The sequence below is a fragment of the Callithrix jacchus genome, chromosome 9 (assembly GCF_049354715.1).
Source record: "Callithrix jacchus isolate 240 chromosome 9, calJac240_pri, whole genome shotgun sequence".
Classification (NCBI taxonomy): Eukaryota; Metazoa; Chordata; class Mammalia; order Primates; family Cebidae; genus Callithrix; species Callithrix jacchus.
This window is the reverse complement of record NC_133510.1, coordinates 72,394,305-72,418,351: the sequence shown is the minus strand read 5'-3', so window position 1 is coordinate 72,418,351 and position 24,047 is coordinate 72,394,305. Positions and strand designations below refer to the sequence as shown.

The 24,047-nt window shown below is 39.0% G+C and overlaps 1 protein-coding gene across 12 annotated transcripts in view; it reads right to left on the bottom strand.

Annotated features, from left to right (window-relative positions):
* The window catches only part of MYRFL (myelin regulatory factor like), a 135,846-nt gene extending 114,996 nt beyond the window's left edge, over positions 1-20,850 (bottom strand). For 9 of the 12 annotated variants that reach the window (XR_013521925.1, XR_013521924.1, XM_054238596.2 and 6 more), the window contains exon 1: positions 20,516-20,599. Coding sequence is in view for 10 of the 12 variants with exons in the window: in XM_054238596.2 (XP_054094571.2) it covers positions 20,516-20,557 (42 nt within the window). In the remaining 2 variants the exon portion in view is untranslated. Of the gene's footprint in view, positions 1-20,515 lie in introns of all 12 variants that reach the window. The other 3 variants (XM_054238597.2, XM_054238599.2, XM_078336855.1) reach the window with 1 other exon arrangement.
* Between the last annotated feature and the right edge of the window lie 3,197 nt (positions 20,851-24,047).

The window sequence follows — 24,047 nt, the reverse complement described above, 5'->3', positions numbered from 1 at the left end:
TTAATGAAGTCTTAATAAATTTTGCAGGTGGGTTTTTTCCAGGTACAATTTAAATCCCTCATAGTTCAGCTTTCTATCCCCCACACCAGTGCTCCTCAAGTTTTATGCTAGCTTCATAAAAAGAATTTGGAGGCTTTTCTTCTTTCTCTACATTCTAGAATTGTGAAGATAGTGCAGGAGAGACACCACCAACCCAATTTGTTGACATGAGCTAAGAGGAAAATGAGTGGAATATATCCCACATGCCTCCTGGATTCACAGGAGAGATTCCTAGAAATTTAAATGGAAAGAAATGACCTCTTAGTGGAGTTGAGTCTTGAGCTGGAATTTGAAGAAAGGCTAGGATGGGTAAGACATACCAATTCTTTCATTGATTCAACCACAATTTACTAAGCATCTACCATGTGCCAAGCATTGCCCAAGGGTCTGGGGACATAGCTGTGAAAAAGAAGAAGACAAGAACCCTGTAGAGGGCTTGCATTCTAACAGAGGGAAAGAAGGTAATATTGTGGGTAGGGTAGAACACACATGACACATAAGAAATAACAAATAAGATATTTTCAGAGTGAGGAAAACAAAACAGGCTGGTGTAATAGACTGTGATGGAGGGAGCACTTTTCTATGTGGAGGCCTCTCTCAGGAGGGAGCCAGCCATGCAGAGATCAAGGGCAGAGTGTGCCAGGTGGAGAAAATGGCATGGCAAGAAACAGATCATCTAATGGGTTACGGCACAGGAGCATGGGAGTAGAACAGGAGGGCAGAGCAATAGGAAGCCTTTGGAGAGTGACATTATATGCTTTATGTTTTTGAGGGTCATTCTGGTTGCTTGTGGGAAGATTATAAGAAGAGAAGAAGGGAGATCAATTTGAATACTTCTGCAGTTATCTAGGGACACTCAGAGTTTGAATTTCTCACTCTGGGCCAAGCAAAAGAACAAGTACTTTGCTTACATGATCTTATTTAATCTTCCTAACAGCCCTAGGAAGTGGCCATCGATATTACTCCCAGTTTACAGAAAAGGCCAAGTGATTACACAGGTTAACCAGCTTGCCCAGAATCACACAGCTTGAAAGCAACACACAGGGAAGCCAATCCAGGCTTCTGAGCATGCTCTCACCTCTGCCCATGCTCCGCTGCCTCCCCAGCAATGCCAGCCAACTGCAGGGAGGACTGACTTGCTTCTGCTGCTTCACTGGGCTTTGGGCAAGCCAACCGCTAAGAGAAGCAGATGGAGGGAGGAATCTGTTTCCTTTTCCACTGAAGCCCCGGCTGGTGTCCCATGTGCTTTATATAGCACCCTCCCTTCCCCATCCCCGCCCCACAATTCCCCAGGTAGAAATAGGAGGTGGCCCATAGATTCTAAGACCTGACTCTTGTGTCACTTGCTTTACATCGCCCACCTGCCCCCACCTGCTCCCCCAGGTAGAAATAGGAGATGGGCCACAGCTCTAGGACCTGCCTAATGTGGCTTGCCCGAACACCTTAATGAATAAGGAGAGATGATTCCTGCAGTGGCTGGCTTCCTCTTAGACTCCAAGGGAGTGTTTTTCAAATCCAAAGGAAATTACTCTACAGAGTAAATCCACAGTGTCAGATAAAATTGTTTTCAGGAGGTTTTACACACAGAGAACAACTCTCAAATGGCTCCTAAAATAAATCTCGTGCTTTTAAAAATAATCACTTTGCTCTAAATGTTTTAAACACTTGTTTGTAACACCCAAGCCTGCCAAGAGGGCTTCCTTAGGCATCGGATCCCCTGTCAGGGAGGCTCAATTTGAAATCAGACTCCACTCTTTACTTATGTGGCTAGGAAGGGCTGCCAGTCCTGCTCACAAAGAGAAAAGCTGCCTAGGCCTCCTGGGTGTGTCAGAGAAGCTGTCCCCTTATTGCTTTTGTAAAGCGAAGCCATTCTTCACTCTAATTCTCTGCCTCCCTTTCCAGGCACAGCAAGAGCGGTAACACAGTGATACGTCCTGCTGCCCTTGGCCTTAGGCAGACAATAAAAAGGCACCTGGTTATGAAGATTAGTCCATCAGGGAGTACTACAAACAAACCCAAGTCGCATCTACCAGGACCTACTATAAAATCTACATATGCCTTTGCGGCTTCTCCAAGGGTGTGAGCAGGGAAGGCACAGCAAAGACCTTGCTTTCAGGAATCCCTGCCTTCTCTGCTCACCACCTGCCAGTACTATATAAAGATCTTTTCATTCTATCCAACAGCTTTCTTCATTACCTTCCCCAAACCTGATGTGGCCTTCTTCTTTATTTATTCTTTCCCACTTGGTACCACATAATAACACCGAGAGTATTCAGACAACTGTCAACATGACAAAATTTGTCCCAACAACTCTAGTTATTTAAAAGATTTAAAAAATAATATGAGGGTCTCCCAAATAGTTACTTTCCAGATTTAAACATAATTTCCCTCTGACAGTGTTCATGAGTGGAAACATCAATAGATATTTCAAAGAAGGAGAGGAGAGGAAGAAAAGAAGATGGAGGAGAGGAAGAGAAATAAAATACTCCCCTTCTCCATTTGCTAATACTTTTGTCTTGAAAATCCATTAAATGTAGTAGTGGATCTAAAACCTAATGCTGGTGTGTAGAGACACAACCAGTCCGGAGTTAGAGAAGTAAGGATGACATTTTCTTAGAGATATTATCAATTATTAATTGACTAATTGCTTTATCCATTTACTTACACATTTACTTAGTGTTCACTCTGTGTCCTGAAATAAAATCAGAAACAAGCTCACAGTCCAGTGAGAGGGACAAGAAAATCAGCTATAGCAATGCAAGACGTTAAGTAATGATGAACGTACGCTTGGATGCTATGGAAGCCTTTCAATTAGGCTGTCCTGGGGTGACCCAAGGACCTCCTGTCAGTGACACTTGAGAGGGCTTTTTAAGGTTAAGTAGGGATTCACTACGTAAAAGATGATAAACGTCCTGGGAACAAAAAAAGACATGTGCAAATAAATTCAAATAATCAACAGCAGGACTATGTGGAAATGTGCCCATAGTCTGACCACAGCCAGGAGGCAGGCAAAGAACACTGCAGAGACTGAGGGCCACACCCCTCCTGGACCCCACTGCCAGCTGTCCATGCTTTTATTTTAGCCACTAAAGCAATTATGTGTTGTGTATCGGTTTCTTTTTGCAAAACTTTAAGACTTTCTAGGGCAAAAATTATTTTTTATTATATAAATCCTACATATCCAGAACAGGACTTAGAACATGATAGCTATTCAATAACTGTTGACCTTGTTAGATGAGTAGATAAAACTTTGAATGAATAAATGTAATTATGAATGGTGGAAAGTGTATTATGGTAAGAACTTTATCTCGAAAGTGATAGAGTCATTGAAAAACTTAAAGCAGGGGGGTGATGTGTTTAGGTTTATAGTTCTGAAAGATCATTTAACCTGCAGTTGGGAGATGGGACTGAAGCTGGGCAGGACTAGTACAAACAGACTAGTCAACGACATTGCTGACATTAAACTTCCCACATTGCATTTCTTTTTTTTTTTTTTTCACATTGTATTTCTTAACACAGTGGACATGTTATATGGGCCAAGCACAGTGCTAAGGGTTAGGGACCCAAACACAAAGAAGCATAGTAGTTAAGGATTATGGTTCTATAGTCAGGCTAGGGCCTACATCCTTGCTGAGATTTAGCTGTGCAAGCTGGGACAAGTTAGCTAACCTCTCAGTGTCTCACTTCCCTTATTTACAAAATGAGGCTAATACAAACATCTACCTCATAGAGTTGTTGTGGGAATTAAAGGAGATAATACATGCAAAGTGCTTAGCATAGGTCCCAGCTCAGTAAATGCTACCCTTTGTCATTACCATCATTTTCTGTACTCAAGAAGTTGATAGACAGGTAAGAAAAACTGACATAAAAACATATCATAGTGAAAATTTGACAACAGAGATGCACACAGGGCATTGTGGGGCACTTTAATGACCCACTGGGAGCAAAAAGGTGCCAGGGAAAGCTTCTAGGAGCAGGGGCCAACAAGGCTGCCACTAACAAAAGAAACAGATCCTAGGGCCTTGAATACCATGAAAGTCTGACCTGGTGAGGTGTGGTCAGGAAAGCAGAATGCTGTGCAGCAGTGTGCTGGAGCCAGGTTGTACATGCTTGTGCACATCTCTTCCAGCTTCACATTTAACATCATGTAAGTAGCTTGAAATCAGCTACAGTGAGAGCATTTACACCATGGAAATTAGCAAATGCTACAAATCAGGGCTGCTTCCCGACTTTTCCTTGCCCCAAACCTAGAGAGTTGGTTATTAAACATTTACCACATCACTGTATGTGAGTAGCATTTGGGAGGACACGTCATTGAATTTTGTGATTAACTGTACAAAATCTAGGCGATCCCCCAGTCCTTGTCTTGATGGTCATGCTGGTGACTTGAAATAGGAAATACAAGAGAATTGGATGAGGAGCCAGGGAAGGAGCATGAAGAGTTTACCTGCATGGGGCCATGTACTCTTTCGTACTCTTTGAGATAGAAGTGAACAGCAGGGCACTGCCCCCAAGAAAAACTCCACCTAACAACCTGGAATCCTGGGAATCTTTCAGTTTCCTTGTACGGACAGTCTTACATTGACCCAGGAAGAATCTAATCAGTTATTTCAAACAGAAGTAATGTGACCCATTGTTGGAAATAATAACTGAATTAGAAGACTGTCTCTGGCTGGACTTTAACATGATATGTATCACCTGGAATTTATGTGCCTGATAATTGAGAGATAAAATAAAAATTAACCTTTATTCAACTTGAGTAAATAAATAGTTCAAGCACACTGTGTAACAGGATGGCAACACCCACATGGGTTTTCTAAAACTGTCACACATGCAAAAATCTGGCAAGGATTGCTAAAATCTTGGCTGCTGAACTCTGAGAACAGCAGAAAACATCCAGGAGCCTACATGTGTCTACCAAGAACTAGCCACGCAAATGGACTTCATTGCCTTTCCTGTTCAGCTGCCTGACTGGCAGAGTAGGAGACTTTCAATGGAAATGTATATCTTTACTTCAACTAGAACTTACACATTCATTCAACATTCACCGCGTAGGTAATGAAGAGCAGTGTGCTAGGTGCCGAGGATACATCAGTGAGCAGCACTAAGGCAAGAGAGGGGAGCACAGAGAGGTCAACATGCAGGAACACTGCAGTGTGATGTCAGACCCAAGCAGACACTTAGGAGGAGCTTTTGATACAACTGCTGAGTAGAGAGGAGAGGTCAAAAATGGCTGTGTTTGTAGCTAAGGTGGAGAAATGTAGAGGGAATTATGTTAGAATCAGGTGAATTTGTACCTGGGAGAATAACTGTCCCCCAGCAAGCTAACCTGGAGAAAATTCAGCATAAAATTGCCTGCTTTCATCTTTCTCAACAGTGTTATTTGTAATTTGGATAAATATAGAGAACGCGAACTGGACACGCATTCAGACAGTCTGAAGAAAGTGGGCAGGGTATAATATAGCAGAAAGCATCAGACTCTAATCTTGACTGACTGCATTCATGGCTGACTTTGACAGGATGAGATTTAGCAGGTTAAGCACACAGGTCTGCATTGGTTTTTCTAATTATGTAAATATAATATGGGGAAATATGGCTTATGAATAAATAGATGACAAAGACGTGGGTCTTCTAGTTTTGTTATAAGTTTTAAAAAGACAAGGAAACTAATGTAGAGTTATAGTAATAAAAGTACTGACTACAGAACTAGGACAGTGTGATTCCTTTCCTCTGTGCACAGGTCAGATCTTGAGGATGTGGGGCCCTCAGGTGTTAAAAGAAACGCTAACAAATAGTAGGAGATCCAGAGGAGTTCCAGTAAGGAGCAAAAGAAATACAAGCTAAGCCATTTGAGAGACAATCAATGGAGGAGATTGATAACACTTGGTAAGTTTAGTGAACATTTATTATGTACCAATGCTATGCTAAGAATTTTACATTTCCTTTCTCATTTAATCCTTACGACAATTTTATTCTATGAGATAGGTACTATGGTCATCCCCATTTATCAGAGAAGCTCTCTTAGCTTAAGTATTGCTCAAGTTGCAATAACATAATTGTCACTGCCGGGGCTCAGGTGTTTTCTACTATAACATAATGTACATGTTCCTGAAAAACCTTGCTTTCTGCAGTTTTTTTAAAAAAAAAATTGTAGAAGAATGTAGGGTTGAAGAAAAACACTAAAAGTTAATAAAAACAATCACGTGTCTAATAAAAATTTAAGACATGTTGAATTATTATTAAGTGCAGATAATAACAAATATTAGGATTTACCCTAGAAATATTAGAACCAGTTGTAAATAAGGGTTGCATTGCTGAATTATGAAAACCAAGGAAAAAGAGAGGAAAACTGAGATGATGATAACTGGCTTAAATCAATTACAATCTATCTGATGGAGCTGGGTCAGAACTTGTTCTTTCTGGGTTCAAGGACTCTCCTCCTCTATCTGAACAGATTTGGCTTCCGTTTGCAGGAAAGAAGGTGGGTGTGCCTGCTGATGCTGTCAGCCATATGCAACTTTAAAATGTTATGGATCTATGTTCCTTTAGCATTACTGTTACTAAAATGCCACATGAATCCATCCTTCATTGCTTTTTCACAAACTTAGGAATCACTCAGGGTAAAGAATAAATGATTGCTGGTTGGCTCAATGTCTTTAGAGAGCTGCCCTTGTGGCTTTGCACAGCTTCTCAGTGAATAATCTAAACATTTTAATGGGATTCAAAGTAAGAAGGGAAAGTGACTAATTCATTGCATCATGTCACCTCTATCATGGTGAAAGTGTTTCAGGGTCTTTAATATTACAGTATCAAGTTCACGCTTCTCCTTTTAAATTAGTGATTTGAAATACAAATTAAGCATGAGCCTGGGAATCAATTTTTCCAGTAGTTTGAGAACCTTCAGCTAAGCCTCCTTCCAGACCTACAATGTGAGGATTAAACTTTTATATTACATCCATTTTTCCTTCAACAATACACATCAATGTTAATATATATAAGAATAAATAAAACAACAAAAAGAAATAAAACACAACTGACTGCATGATAAGCAATATTAACTTTAGCCATAGAAGATAAATTTGGGAAAGAGAAGCTGACAATTTCTTTTAAATGACAGGAATATCTCTCATAGAAATGAGTAATCTCATTGATTTTACAACCAAGGTTAGGAAGAATTATTGTTCTGGTTTGGCCTATTAGGAAGTCTAATTTTGCCCATGGCCAAAAAAAAAAGGAGGGGGAAGATGAAGAACAAAAACAGAAGGGAGAAAAGGAGGAGGCAGGAGAAGGAGGGAAAAAGCCTTTCAAAAAGAAGGACAGCTAAGGAGGAGACACCACCCACAGGCTCTACAGGTGAGTTGGCTCACCTGAAATGTACAGTGTGAAACATTAAATCAGTGTCCCCTGGCTGACACTACATGGCACAAGTTCAGAAAGATGGGACAAGAAAACTGCTCACCTATGGTTTTCAGGGTGCCTGTCCTGCCTCAGCAATGCCTTTCTGTCCTCTCAAGTCAGGCAGAGAGGGAAAGGACAGTCAGTAGAGCACTGTCTGAGGACCTAGTCTTCAGCCAATTGCAGGATAAAGAAGGAAATCCAGATGACTTGGAATCCTGGAAAAAGGTTTCGAGTTTTTTATTTGTTGACTCAACACATACATTTGAGTGACTGATACATACCAGTCCCTAGGCGCTGAGGCTACAGGAACAAAGAAGGCACAGTTCCCTCCTTTAGGTGTGCATAGGAGACAGACACAGAAAAAAGGCATTCATTACACGTTTCGAAAGGTGAAGTGCAAAGTACTGTGGAAACACACTGCGAGCCCCTGAGGGAATGACGCCAAAGCAGGAACCTTGAGTGAACAGCAGTTAACCAAGTAAACAAACCAGGGAAGTGTGCTCCAGAAGGAGGGGGCCCCATGTGACCCAGAGGTAAGAAGAGCATGAGACTTGGAAAACTGCAAGTCAGGCAGATCTGGGTTAAATTCTACTCTTACTTAACTTCTCTGGGCCTACTTCCTCTTCTGGTTAAAGGAGATGGGTTTTACCACCTGAGAGAGTTGCTTGCAGATGAAACATGACAACATATATGAATCTACTACTGGTGCATGGCACACAGTATGTGCATCCCTTTCCATTTCCTCCCCTGGTCCCTGCCTCCACTCCCCTGGAGACAGGGCTCAGAACAATAAACTGATGGTTGAACTCATGATAAATCAGTTACATCCAAGCCGGGGTTTAGGCAAAGTCCGAAAAGATAGAAACTTTGACTCTGTCCTGGAGAGGGAGTGGGGTTGGGGAGCCAGTGGAGTTTGTGAGCTATGATACAATGGCTAGGGGTGAGTAAGTGAGAGGATAGAAGGGAGGTGATTTTCCCAAATGCTGTATTTACTTCAGTATTTTTTTTGATATCTCGCTCTAGAATATGGAAGCTAATGGGCCAATACATGTCTTTCCCTGATCTTCCCTCTGGGTAGGTGGAGCGGTGTGCAGGTGAAAAGAGTATTAGACTTGGTATGAGAAGACAAGGGTCTTGCCTGAAACTTATCAATCTGATTTTAGGCACATCTGTCAATTTGTTAAGGCTCAATTTTTTTTTTTATGTGTGACGGACCAACAAGTTGATGGCAATGCAAGAGTCTGCAAAACGCCAAACTTTATAAACAAGCATAACACAAATGGCAGAGTGAGAAGAAAACTCTGAAGTTGGGTTAAGAATGAATTGGCAACATAAACACATGTTAATGTTGTGGCCGTCTATAGATTTTTGTTTTTTCTAACATTGTCACAAAAAGCCAGCAAAGGGGAGGACAGGTCTTGAGCATTGTTTCACAGACCCGACCTCCCCAGAATCATTAAATGTTATTTCAGATTCTCACATAGAAACTTGCCTCTCTCAGGGAAAGGAAGTAAATTTTTGTTTGTCTTATACCTTACAAAGATAAAAAGAGCTAATGGTAGTTCTTCAAATGCTTAAGGAACATTTGAGATGGATGGATAATAGATTTTAAAGTGTCCCTCTTCTGATTGACTGGAATTAGTCTACTTACAGCTAGATCCTCCTCTTATATTCACACAGAAAAATCGTTCCAAGGAATATTTACTCTCAGCGGAAGAGCCTTGACTAGCTGTTATCTTGTGGAATTATAATAATTTGTGTCATTTCTGCTTCTTCCTGAACATAGGACTGATGTGGGAGTGGTGGGTAGAGGAGAGTGTAGTCCCTATCTAGAGCTCCACCCCCACGGACCTAGGTGAGGACAGGCAATTTTGTTGCATTTCCCAAGATCACCCTGGCCTGCCACGCCCCCATCCTGTGCCTATAAAAACCCAAGACCCTAGCAAGGCAGAGAGAAGCATTTGGAGGTCAAGAGGAGCACATCAGTGGAGGGGCTGCTGGATGTCAAGAGAAACATACCCGCACTGGCATGCTGGCTGGTAGAAAGACAGAATTTGGCCAGGGCAGTCGGAGGAGAACCCAGGCTACGCCACCAAGTGGCCCAGCTCCAGGGGAAAACCATCTCCCTTCTGGCTCCCCCATCTGCTGAGAGCTACTTCCACTCAATAAAACCTTACACTCATTCTCCAAGTCCAGGTTTGATCCTTCCGGTACACCAAGGCAAGAGCCTGTGATACAGAAAGCCCTCTGTCCTTGCCACAAGGTGGAAGGTCTCATTGAGCCGGTTAACACAAGCCTATACATGGCAAAACTAAAAGATCACATTGTAACACACATGCACTGGGGCTTTAGGAGCTATAAGCACTCACTCCTAGACACTGCTGTGGGGTCAGAGCCCCGCAGCCTGCCTGTCTCTACATTCCTCTAGAGATTTGAGCCACGGGGCACTGAAGAAGCAAGCCACTCCCCCTGTCACACGCCCTGTGAGGGGGGGCAAGGGAACCTTTTCCATTTCAGGACCTTTTATGAGACTTATCAATAGATTTGTTTCAAAGCAACAAGCTTCCTAATTCAACAATGGAAGAAAAAAGAGGATCACTGTCTCTCCTCTTTGCATCTATAGAATCCACTACATATACAGAACACATATAGGAAAAAGGGCAGTAAAATTCCAAAGATGTCTAATCTGCTTTTGCACTGTTTTAAGACAGCTTAATTAAAAGAAAGCTATGCAAATTAAAAAATTGTTTCCCATGCATGCTTTTATGAGCAGTTAAATATGAGTTGTACTGGAATTCTTTATAGGATATTAAATAGTAATATATCCTTCTGGATTATAAGAACTTTCAAACCTTTACTTCTGGTTTTTCATGAACAAAAACAAAAACAGCAGAAGCAGTTAAAAACTTTGATCCCTTTTAAGGAACTAGAGAATTTAGTTCAGTTCTGAGCCAGCTTCCCCAAACCCTGCCAAGGCATGGCTGAATGACCTATTTGAGCTCAGTGATTCACAAGGTCAGCAGATGACATTTTTCTGTATGAATTTTATACCACCCCAGCCTTCCCTGGAAGACAGTTGATGTTAAACAAACCAGTTCCTTCAAAGTGAGAGCATCACAGAACATAGGTAACCTGAAAAAAGTTATCTCTTTATAATGAATTTGCAGTTTCTCAACTTCAGAAATTTTTACAGATTTACTATAAAATTAGAACAAAATGCTTTAGACTGTTTAAGAACAGGGCAATAACAACAATATATTTCTTTCAGCTTTGAATCCATCCACAAACAAAGCCAACTAAACCTTGGAAATATGACATTAAGTTTCACTGTTCTGTATTTTCTGAAAAATGTTGATTCCAAGACCAACATGGAAAAGCCAAACCTTTTGCAATAAAAGGAAATACTCAGTACTTTGTCCTTTGTTGCTTGGCAACTAAGGGCTATAAATGGATTTTATGATTATAAATTCTCTGGAATTAATGTGAACATGTAAAACTGGTAATAGCTCCCCGGAGACAGGAGTGTTTCTTTGAAAAATAAATGTATGAATCTATGTATGTAGCTCTACTCGTTCTTCTTGTTTCACAATAAATAAAGCAAGCAATTTGGTTCCTTCACACTTGCAAATATAATAAAATCTACTACCATTTATTCTACAATTTCAACATTTTATCGTTAATCCTCACAACCCTAAGAGGTAGGTGGTGTTATCCCCATTTGACAGATGGCGAACACTGAAACTTTAAAAGGTCACACAACTAAGATGCAAAGAAACCAGGATTCAAAGCCGAGTCTGCCTGAAGCAAGGCATACGCCATTAGCCTACATACCACAGAGATTCCTAGGAAGCTTATTTATCAGCTCTTAATGGTTGAGCTATTGATAGCTTTAACCCTATGAGAATGACACTAATTCTCAGTATCAAGTCACATGATGCTCTCTTCAGAACACATTACTTCTTATTGCCATATGTGACATTTATTTCTTATATTGTTAATAACAAGGTATCAACTATTGGGGTCCCATCCTGCTGGACTTTTTGTCCTGAGTCAGTTTACCCAAAATTACAAGATTAAAAGTTAATATTTATACTGCACTTCTGAGCCTCTGTATATTTTTGTTATGCACAGAGCAGTACTAGAGACAAGTTAGAGTGTTCTGATAACTTGGTATTTTTATTAGTGAACTTAACATTTTGAGTTTCTGGAGCTGCCTGTTCTATGAACATAAGCCATTACCTTTTTACCACTAACACCTCATCTTATTACGCTAGAGCTGGGATTTGCAAAGGAATAATGGCAGATGGCAGTAAAGTGTCAACAGCTCACAGTCTGGAATAATTTTACATGCAAATTGTCCAAAAAAAAGAGAAAGAAAGCTCTGGTTATTTTAACAGGAGGCATGAGTTCTACAGCTATCTTTATAGATGTTCCCTGTGACCTGTTTAAAAGACAATGTGCACAGTGTCTAGGGACACAAGCCTTCAGAGCCAAACAGACTTCTGACCAGATCTAAGCACTTCACATACGTTAATAGCTGTGTTACCTTGGGCAAGGTACATAACTTCTCTGAATCTGTTTCCTCACCTCTGAAATACTGACAATATTACCATTAATTAAGAATTAATACAGCTATAGTTTTATGTCTAACATAAAGTTAAACATTCATCAAATAGCAGTGGTTTTCCTTCATTATATGGTAGTGGTTTTCTTATTGATCACAGGCTTCTCTCTTCAATCTATTGACTGGGCATCCTTTCCCACTGCACAGAAACCTCTTTTCAAAGTCACACACAACCTTCTTTTCCCCAGATTCTATGGGAAATTGTCTGATATTTCAGAAACATTTGAAATGTCTGACCACGTTCTTGAAAGACCTTCTTTCCCAGATTAACAACCACATTCTCCTGGTTTCCCTCCTACCTCACTGAACATTCCTTTGCTAGTTACCCTCACTTGGATCCCAAAATGTGATCTATTTGTACTCTTCCTGGTGATCTCAGTCTCATGGCTTTAAACACTACTTACATGCTGATGACTCCCAAATTGACATCAGCAGCCCCAACCCTTCCTTAGATTTCAAATTCAGTAATCCAACTGCCTCCTCGTTGCTTCCACTTAGTTGTCTAAAAGATATCTCACATGTAAAATGTCCCCAGTGAATTCTTAATTACACACACACCACCCACCTGTTCTTCCTCACAGTCTTCCACATCTAAGTACATTGTATTACCATCCATGAATTGTTGACACCAATACCCAGGCATCACCCTTCACAGATTCCTCTATCTTCCTCACCCCCACATGTCTCAGGCCATCTGCCCCTGCCTGTTCTCTTGCTTAAAACTCTCCACCCTGAGAATAAAAATCCAAACTCTAATGTCATCTTCTACCACCCTCCCCATTGTCACTCATACACTTCAAGCACTTCCACCGCACTGTTCCTTTCCTGCCCCTCTCCCAACCACTTCAAGCTCAGGGACTGTGCAGGTGCTCTTTTTACTTAAAATGTTGTTCTCCCAGACAGAGGCATGACTTGCTTATGGTCATCTTCAGGGCTCAGCTTGAATGTTACTTCCTCAGAAACCAGTCCTGATTGTCTTAGTTCAAGTAACTCTCTCTTCATCAGAAGCTCTGCACCACCATCTGGTTTTATTTTCTTCATAATTAATGCCATTTTGAAATCATCGTTTTACTTATCTATTGCCTTCTTCCTTTGTCAAGAGTAGAAGCCACTATAAGGCAAGGACTCTGCTTATTCATCACAGAGTCCCTGGCCCATAGGAAAGCAGCAGGCTCATGAGAGATACTCAAATATTTGTTGATTGTGTCAAAGTTAATCATACAAATTGGGTCATTCTTGTCAGACCCAATAAAAGAGAGTCTGAGGTCAGGGGGAAACAGCACTCAGGGCATATAACATTGCTCCAAAAATGTAATTCTCCACAAGTCTGGATGCTGAAACTGCTTGCTGTATAACCTTAGGCCAGTTTTATATCTAATCGTTGCTGAAACAACCTGCTGCAACTCTTAAGACTAGTTTTACCTACCACTGTCACTCACCAACCAAAACTTGCCAGCTTCCTAAACTTTAATAGTACCAATGAAGTTTCTCAAATAATACATAACATTTCTCCTCCCTATACAACCTCCAGCTTCCTCTTTGTTCTTTAGACATACCAAAGACCACCTAGTCTGCCTGCATGCTCCAAATTGCAATTCTTTCTTACCAAATAAAACATTACATTTAGAGATTCATCTCTACATTTTTATTTTGACTTTGACAACTGACTGAATAAACAACGTAAGGAATAAATGACCTTGCAGCTACTTACTACCTGGATTACCTTCAAGCAAGGTACTTAACCTCTGTCAGCCTCATGTTTCTCATACAAGAATGGAAATCCCCCAGGGCTCCCCCGAGGCTAAATGGAGAAAATAAGAATTAAGGAACAATAATAATAATAATAACTAAAAATTATTATCTTTCTGTACCAGGCATAGTGCTTCACAACCACATTTTGAGATAATAGGATTATCCCCATTTTACAAGCAAGGAAACTACGGGCTGCAGAGCCTTATAGACCCATCCACAGTCCAAGAAGATGTTAATGGCAGAGCTAGGATTCATACCCAGGATCACTGACTCAGAACCCATGTTCCTAAGGATGATTCTGCACTCAGAACATAGTAAGTGCTTGACAACAGTTATTATGATTATCAATTAGGTTGTAGATCAGGGTTGGTGAAACTCTTCTGTAAAGAACCAGATAGTATTTTAGGTTTTGCAGGCCATATGGTCTCTGTTGCAACCATTCACCTCTTCCATCACAGCATCAAAGCAGCCACAGACAATGTGTTAATGAATGTGTTCCAATAAAAATTTATTTGCAAAAATAGGCTGCAGGCCAGATTTGGCCTGTGGTCCATCATTTACTAACCCATGTTGTAGATGAGTAACTAACGATAAAAGAGGCTTACTGTACGTTTACTAAAAAGCACAAATTACATAATCCCATTTTTGTTTTAAAAAGCACATAAGATAGACACCAAACTGAACATAGCACTAAATAGTAAAATTACTAGTGATAATTATCTTCTTCTTTTAAGTTTTCTTTATTTTCCACAATTGTCCATGTATTGAATGTTTAGCTTCCAAGACATTGTGAAGTCTTCCATAAACCCAGTTCTAACTCCGAAGTTGAAAGTTGACAGTATAAATAACACAAAAGAAGGTGGGTGGGTCCTCCACACAGAAGGGTTTATTTGGGTAGAGATTTTGTTCCAGGGCTCCCCAAAGATGGTGATAAATCTGACAGGTCTCAAAGGTGGCGTGTATGCAGGTAACCAAAGTCAGCTCTGATCTCCTTATGGTACACTTCAAATTCTAATTAAATCACCTTCATTTCAGAGATCCCAGAATGAAAGAAGAAAGGTATTTCTTAGAAACCTTCAGCTAATCCTAAATTCCTTGCATGATCTGGCTAGTTCTTCCTTGGCATGCTCTTGTTCCCAGTCTCCTGGGAAGTCCATGCTGTTTCCACACAGAATCAGAGACTACCTGCACAGATGTACAAGGAACTCCTGCATCTCTGAAATTATCCCACAGGTTCAACATAATACCTACAATTCCACCATTAGAGATTAACCAGACCTGCTCCTGGAGGAGGTATCCTTTCTGCTGATTTTGAACAAGACCACTTCAATGTTCTATGAAAGCACTTTGAATACAAGACTCTAAAGATGTGTAAGGTGGTGGTAGATCATTTGCCATTTGCTCCTTCTGTGCAAGCTTAGGTTTTATTGGGACAGAAGGAAGACGGCATAGGAAACTGGTTGTCTGAAAGAGTGGGAAAGTGGTGGCCCCAAAGACACAGAACTGAGAGACTGGCCTGAGGCCAGAGATACTCTTTACCCACAAGACAGACTTGCCTGGTGCCAACACTGGGCAGCTTCTGTCCTCTACACTGCATTCAGCTTTCAGAGCTTCCGATTCTTCTGTCAGAAATTCAGAAGCCAAAGTTATTTTCACATTTTGGAGAAATAATATACAGAGACCACATAAGACATTTATCATTTTATCTCTGTAATAATGGAATCTGAGGCATTCTATCAACTGGCAACACTTTGTCTCAACTACCTCTGTTTGTTCTATTCGCTGGACCATTCTGCTACTGGGCAAGTTTTCCCTCTTCACACAGTTGAACTTGCTGGGTGCCCCAACCCTAGTTGGAATTCAGTATCTGCTTGTTGAATGGATTCGTCTTTTGCATTGTTCTTTCTTTCATTCATTCATTCTGTAAATATCAGTAAGTGCCTACTACATGCCAATATCATATAGGCACTTTTTCCAAGCAACAGCTCTCCTCTACACAGTCATTCTGCTTAACCTCCATGAAGTCTTTCTAGATTAATCCCATATGGGCTGAGCACTTCAGTCGCTGCTTGTCTGCTTCAAAGCCTTCAGCATTTCCCCCATTTGCCTGAACATGGGGCACTTCCATGGTATAGGCACTTCCTATACAGTTCATGGGCAGCAGGTGCTTCTGCCTTCCCTGCATCCCCTCTGCCCTCTTTTGATAATAGCTCCCTGGAGAATTTAAACTTTAAGCAGACAGATGGGTAGAAAATGTTCAAAGCATTTTTGATGGCAGCTTCCAGAACAGACTACTCTTCCTCGTAGATTTCAGGAGCTGCCTGGTGGTTACTGCCCCTCTACAGGTTCTAGCAGCTACTCACACAAAACCTCAAAATGTGAGCTGGAGTTTCTGCCAGTTTTCTTCTTGAGCCTTTACTTATGATCTACTCTTAGTATGTAGTTTTTCCCAAGGCATACTTTTTCCCACTCTGCTCAATCTGAGCAGGAATCTCCTCTTTGCTTTCAATGCTAAGTCAACAAACCATTGGAGCATCTACTTCAGGATGAAGAGTATAAATAAATAACTTCTCATAAATTTCTTCTTTAGAGATTAAATATAATGAATGATACTGTTTTCAAATCATTTTTAATAAACTATTTTTAAGAGCTTGGAAACAAATAATGTGTTATCTGACTTCAAGATAGTACAAATTAAGAGTCTAAGATTATAGCTTTCAAAGATAAATGAAGTAAAATGAGGAAAGGGATCTACTGTACTTCACTTTTAAATTCCTTTTTATCCAGAAGGTTGTTGTAAGAATAAAATGATATGATGTAAAGTAAATAGCACGGTGCTTGACACATGGTAAATGCTCAACAGATGTTAATCTGGTTCAAACTTGAGGTGAAATTGACAATATTTTCACATTAACTACCTCAAAACTTTGCAATCGTTAAAAGATATAGATTTCTAAAGATAAAACCATGACTCTCATAGAAATATAATTTGAACGCATGTCACAGATTGTATTTAACTACTTAATTAATGAAGGGACCAGGAAGATGTTACAATTGTCTCAAAGGAGAATTCAAACATCAGATACCCACATAACACTGTATAGAATGAATTTATAAATAAATGCAAAAATGGTTTTCACTAAAACTATTGATCCCCCCTAAGAACATTTCATTTGTATCTCTCTATATAAAAAATAGTTTGCATCTATATCAGTTACCTGCAATTCACAGAGTTTTAAAATAGCTCTACTACACTGAAAGGTGCAAACACCATAGAATCCCATAGCCCAGAATGATGTGATTTAGGCATAGTTTTCTATGGAAGACACCAGTAATCCTTTTAATCCACGCCAAAATCTTTTACAATTTTTCTTGACACATCGATCTTAAGCAGAAGTGTTTTGCTGAATTAAACCTACTCTTTAAGACAAACTCTTCCCTGATTATAACATTATACATTCAAATTATAAAGCACTTAGATAGTAAACTATAAAGAAAATAAAAATCTTCATAATCCTATCACTCCAAGGTAACTACTATCAATGCTTAAAGTATATGTTTTTTTCTAAGTATTTGTGTGTGCACGAATGGAAATGTGTTAACTGTTTCCAACTCAGTGTTAATAAACTTTGTAATAGAAAATTATCTACATATTATCTAATTGTGTGTTGTTGTTTTTTTTTTTTTGAGACGGAGTTTCGCTCTTGTTACCCAGGCCGGAGTGCAGTGGCGCGATCTCGGCTCACCGCAACCTCTGCCTCCTGGTTTCAGGCAATTCTCCTGCCTCAGCCTCCCGAGTAGCTGGGATTACAGGCACGCGCCACCATGCCCAGCTAATTTTTTGTATTTTTAGTAGAGATGGGGTTTCACCATGGTGACCAGGATGGTCTTGATCTCTTGACCTCGTGATCCACCCGCCTCGGCCTCCCAAAGTGCTGGGATTACAGGCTCTAATTGTGTTTTTATATTCCACATTGTAATTCACTCTTTTCCTTAAAATCATAAACATTTTCCCTTGTCATCATTTTTAATAGCTATAAAATATTTCATTATATGTTAGAACCATAACAAATCCACTACTATTAGAGATTTAGGTTGTAACCAGTGTTTAGTTATTATAAATAAAACTATGTACCCATCTTCTGACAACCTTTTTCTTGCAGTGGTACTGTTTTACTGAAAAAGCCAAACATTTCACGTGGCGTCGGAGTTACCAGAGGATGTTTCGATCCCTAGAGTGCCTGATGTGTCTCTTCTGCTTTAGCTAACAGGCCTACCTATTGCATCAGTGGCAGACAAGGATTTGAATTAGAACTGGAATTACCAGCTACCCAGAACAACCACCTTTGTCATTTTCATGAGACACCATAAAGACTTAGTCACGTTTGGAAGTTTAAAATAAGAACTAAGATCATCATGAGCTTTGACAGTCAAGGCCATTTAATTCAAGCTGATTTAATTCAAGATAATTTTTAACACAAAAATGTTTATAAGGAAAAATACATTATTTAGGGCTTAGTTTCTTAGAATGAAGAGCCTGAGGAAATGGAGAAAAATAGCTTTCAGGTAGGTAACAAACTGTCAAATATTTTCCTTAATTTTTTTTTATATGAGATGGTACTGGATTAGAAACATTAACGTAACACTAGGAGCATGACATGAAACAGCTGGCTCCTCTCATTAAAATATCAGATTCAAGTAGAGGGTGTAGCTAAGAAGTAAGGCACCAGACCACTGACTAAGAATATCAGCTTCAGTTCAGCTGTCTTCATTTTAAAAATTTGAAAAGGGTCCAGAGAAAGGAAATTATTAAAATGTAAAACAAAGGATCCAAAGTGCTACAAGCCACCATTTAAAGGAAGTGGTTGTTGAACTTGACTCAGAGTACGTGCTCAATATTTGCTGAATAGTAGAGATAATAAAAAATTGACAATTAGCTGTGTGATTTTCAGGGGGATGGGAATCACTTAAGCTAGTGCCTACATTTTAATTCGTAAAGTCTACCACCATTTTCCAACTATTCAAAGATAATGTCAGAAAAAACACTGACCATTTTATTCTCTTTCAATAAAGAATGGACTTTTTTCCCAACAAAAAGGCTTCAAATGAAGCCACAGAGTTTGGTTTGGACTAAGAAAAATACTGTTATAATAATGATCAGATAATTGCAACAAGCTGCAGAGGGGACTTTTAGAAACAATATCCATAGAGACCTCCGAAAATAGTACAGACAAGGACAGTATAGGGATCCCATAGAAATAACAGATTTTTCAAAAAACAGAAGGTAGACCAGATTCAATGTTCAGGTCTTCTCCAGCTCTAGAGGCAAACTGAGTAGATTTTTGCATGTATACAATAAATTGCTGATTTCTCTAAAATAGATGCAATGGTAGATTGAAGCTTGCTACCAACTGCTCACGCAAAAGTTGTATATGATGTAAAATCAGGCAATAACAATCTAGCAACATTAATGTGCCTACCATGTGCTAAGCATGAACTAGGTAGGCAATACCAACTTGGTCACTGTCAGAAAGGGAACACTCAATGGGATGGATGGCAGGACTAAGATAACATGATAATTCTCTTGGTCTTATGTTCCTTCTCACCACTTCTGGCAAAATCCAAGGCACAGAAACTACCCCATGGTGTTGATTCCTCCCAATAGTGACAGAGAATCTCACTATTTCTTTGGCAGGCCCTGTTAATCTTTAGTGTTCAGCATTGTTTGCTATTCAGTCCATTCCATTCAACCCTTAAATATATATTATTTGTCAGGCACTTTACAAAGCACAAGAAATACCAAAAGCACTTTTCTCAATGTGCTGCTGACTGATTCCTAGATTCTGTAAATAAGCAGGTCTGCCCTCACTTCTTCTTATACTCCCTCAGGCAAAATACCGTAACGTGTAAAAATAATGGCCACGTTTCCCTTCACATGGAATCTGAGCATGGCTAACTGACAGAGAACTGAAGCCACAGTGATGTGGGGTCTCCAAATGGCACACCTAAAAGGTGCCACAAGAGGAAAAGTCTTAACTAACATCTTCAACCGACCCACCCTTTGACTATTATCTCAATTAAATATGAGAATCTGTACTGTCATTTTAAGTGTTTAGAAGGAAAAAACCCATGTAACATATCTCATAATACCTCAAAGGAAAAGATATTCAACTTCAAAAACAAATCGGTATTCAGTTACACATTTTTAAGTATTGTGAAGAACAGAAAGATGGGAATAGGGTGGTTTGGACAGAGGTGTTCCTTGCTGTTTTAGGCTGTCTTGTATTTAATTATACTAAGAGAAAAAAATGTTTTAAGTAAAATCTTTCATTTTCCTTGTGCTATACTCAATCATTTTAGAGATAAGACACATCTGTAGTTTTTTTTTTAAACATAGGGTATGGAAAAGATAAAATCTAGCACAGGACAGGGACAAGTAATAATAACATAAATATGCTGACTCCTTGATTCTAACAACCAAACTGTAAGATGGAAATCCTGTTTTGTTTAAAATCTCTATCCATACCATTGATTTTTCGCTCCCAATGTAGCAAATAACCCCCACTTTCGATATTAGGAGAATTACCTAAGTAGGATAGCATTTCTTTCAGAACAAAGTTTAAGTGAACACGGAAAAGATGAAACAGGGACAGTGAGCATTTCTCAGAAGCAGCAACTTCATGTTGGAAATTGGCCTCTTACCTTCAAAGAACTGCTGCAGGGCCTCATTTTCACCCACCACATCCATGGTGCTGTGGTCCTAGTACTGTTTCCTCATAAAACAATAGTTATCAGACCTCAGGAAGTAAGTGTTGTCCTTTTGATTCGAAGCCTATGAATGCTCTTGAAAAATCTTCATTTTCTTTTTATTGGAGTGAAGCATGTCTTCGGCTATCAATTTGTTCCCAGAAAGATGGTTGAGTTTTCAAATGTGATTATAAAACTGGAAGAATATGCAACCATGCATTTTAAAAAAATTCATAAAGAAAAATGGTAGCAAATTCATCTATCTTAATATAGGGAACTGTTTCTACTCTGCCTTTCGTCTTTGTTTTAAGGACCTTTGTCCTTAGTGACACATGTAATTACATAAATGGGCAATAAATACATAGTCTTATCTCTTATTTGTCCTTTTACACCAGTATATCTCCACCTTTATCAACTAGATCCATTTAGCCACCATCAAGAAAAGATACTTATTTTTTTAACATAGAAAAAAAGGAATAAATCAATATAATCACTTTTATAGATACCTACAATCACAAGTAATTTTAAAAGGCTTGTGATAATGAAAAGTTAGAATTTGTTAAATATTTCCAAATTTATAGCAAAAACTTAAAAACCTTAATACAAACCTGGTTTATTTCCTCTACAGCTTATTTGCTTCCAAAGCATAAACAATAAATTATGAGAAGTCCCTCTAACAAGCAACAAAAACTGCATTACCAATTTAATAATTCTAACAGCTAAGTCACTAGTAGCTGGACTAACTCCTAAATATAAAACCATACTCAAATAAGTGTTTTGTTTTCACTGCTTACCTATAATTTATTTAATCATAGCCTAAGAAAATACAATTATGAAATTAAATTATCCTTTCAGCCCCTTCCTTTTCTCTTTTTTCCCAACTATTTGGAAAAAATAAAATAAAATAGTACCATAAAATAATCATATACCCTTCACCTACACTTACCAATTACTGACACTCTCTACGTATTATATACATAAAATATATATTTATATATGTTTTATATCTTTATATATATTAATTTTCTAAAAGTATATAAAACTTTTCTTATAAAAATATATATTATATGAGTATATATATTTTATATGTATCATATATATATATATATATATGACTTGTCTTTATCGATCTGAGGCTCAGTGTGACCTTCAAAAGAAGCTCCTAACCTTTTTTCTAAGCTAAACTTAGTTTGCTCATTTTCAAGTAACTAAATGTGTATGAAATTTTAAAATACATGTTTGAAATTATGTCACCTATTAATTCTAATAATGGAACAATAGACAAATTTGGAAAATATTATCATCTCATATATAATTTCTTCCAGTCTCCAAAATATTTATTTATTTATTTATTTATTTTTTTTTTTTTTTCACGGAGTTTCGCTCGTTACTCAGGCTGGAGTGCAATGGCGCAATCTCGGCTCACCGCAACCTCTGTCTCCTGGGTTCAGGCAATTCTCCTGCCTCAGCCTCCTGAGTAGCTGGGATTACATGCACGCGCCACCATGCCCAGCTAATTTTTTGTATCTTTAGTAGAGACGGGGTTTCACCATGTTGACCAGGATGGTCTCAATATCTTGATCTCATGATCTACCCGCCTCGGCCTCCCAACGTGCTGTCCAAAATATTTTTTATGGCTTTTTGATTTCTGCTTAAGGATCCAATGGATGCCCATGACCTGTCTTTGGTTATGTCTTTTTTAAATATAGAACAGTCCCCTTGTCATTTTCATGATTTTGAGTTTTTTTATAGTCCAGGCTCAATGCCTTGTAGAATATCCCATTTTCCAGAGTTGTCTGTTATTTCATTATTAGAATTAGTAGGTGACATAATTCCAAACATATATTTTAAAATTTCACACATATATACATTACTTAAAAATGATTGAACTAAATTTAGCTTAGAAAAGGTTTAGGAGCTTCTTTTGAAGTCACACTGAGCCTCAGGTCTATAAGGACAAGTCATCAAGTCGTTTAAAGAAATGAATTTTCAACAATTGTGTGAAGCTGTCTGCTGGGTGCAGGAAATAAAAAGATGAATAAGGGAGTATTCCCTGCCCTCCATAAACTCAAATCTAGGGCCGAGAAAAGCACAAGTGACTGTAACTCAGGGCAGACTGATGCTGGGACAAATGTCTCAAGAGAACAGAGGAAGGAGAGTAATATAATCCGGGAGGAATTGGAAAGGTGCCACAAAGAGCTAGGATGTAAATACACTTAAACAGTGGGTAGGGTGGTTTTTTTTATTTTTTAAATTAACAAATAATAACTGCTCATATTCATGGGGTACACAGTGATATTTCCATACATATAATGTGTAGTAATCAGCTCAGAGTAATTAGCATATCCATCATCTCAAACATTTATCATTTCTTTATGTTGGAAACATTCAACATCCTCCTTCCAGCTATTTGAAACTATTCATTCCTGTTAACTACAGTCAACCATCAGTGGTACAGGACATACTAAACAATAAGTATATTTCTTGCAACATGAGCAAAACTTTGAAAGGCAAAGAGCACAGGTACAGAGATTGTGTGCCTAGTGCAGTGAGAGAGATTGGAAAATAGGCTGAAGAAAGATGGTGGTAGTTTATTTCCAATTTTTATGGATACATAATAGTTGTACATACTTATGGGGTACATATATCTTTGAGACAAACATACAATGGTAATAATCAAATCAGGGTAATTGGGGTATCCATCACTTCAAACCTTTATCATTTGTGTTGGGAACATTTCAAATCCACTCCTTTAGTTATTGTGAAATATACAATAAATTACTGTTAACTGTATTTGACCTGTTGTGCTACCAAACACTAGATCATATTCCTTTTATATAACTGTATTTTTGCACCCATCACTCAACCCCTCTTTATCCTCACCTCCCAAGCCCCATTGCCCTTCCCAGCCTCTGCTATCCACCATCGTATGTACTGCTTATGGTGGTAGATTCTGAATGTAATTTGATTACATGCATCATATTCATTCTAAATGTATCTACTGATAGTTTCTATCTGGGTGGTTGTGGGGCATGATACAATCACAACTAACTCAGAGAGATTTCTGTGTCAGAATGTGTTGGCTGAGGCAATAACCAAAGTTTAAGCAGTTAAGAAGCTACTGCAAAAGCCAGGTAGGCTGTATTCAAGCCTGAAGTAAGGTGATGTAGAACAAAGCTGGTTACTGACTGGATATAGGCAGCAAGGATGAAGTCAAATGATTTTTTAAAGGATTTATGTGCCTTTAAGTAAAATATGAATTAAGATGCCTAAAACATGTAGCCTCTGGTTAACTCTAGACTCCAAGGGAAGCTCTCAGCCAAGTTTCCTGGAGGCCACTGGAAATAAGACATTACATTATAATCCACTGCCAAGTGATGATTCTGGATCCTGTCCACCAGTTCACCCACAGACTTCATGTTCTCACCAGCACAGTGAGGTGGCAGGAAGCACCACAGAGAAATAAATTAGACTTCAGTTAATGGCC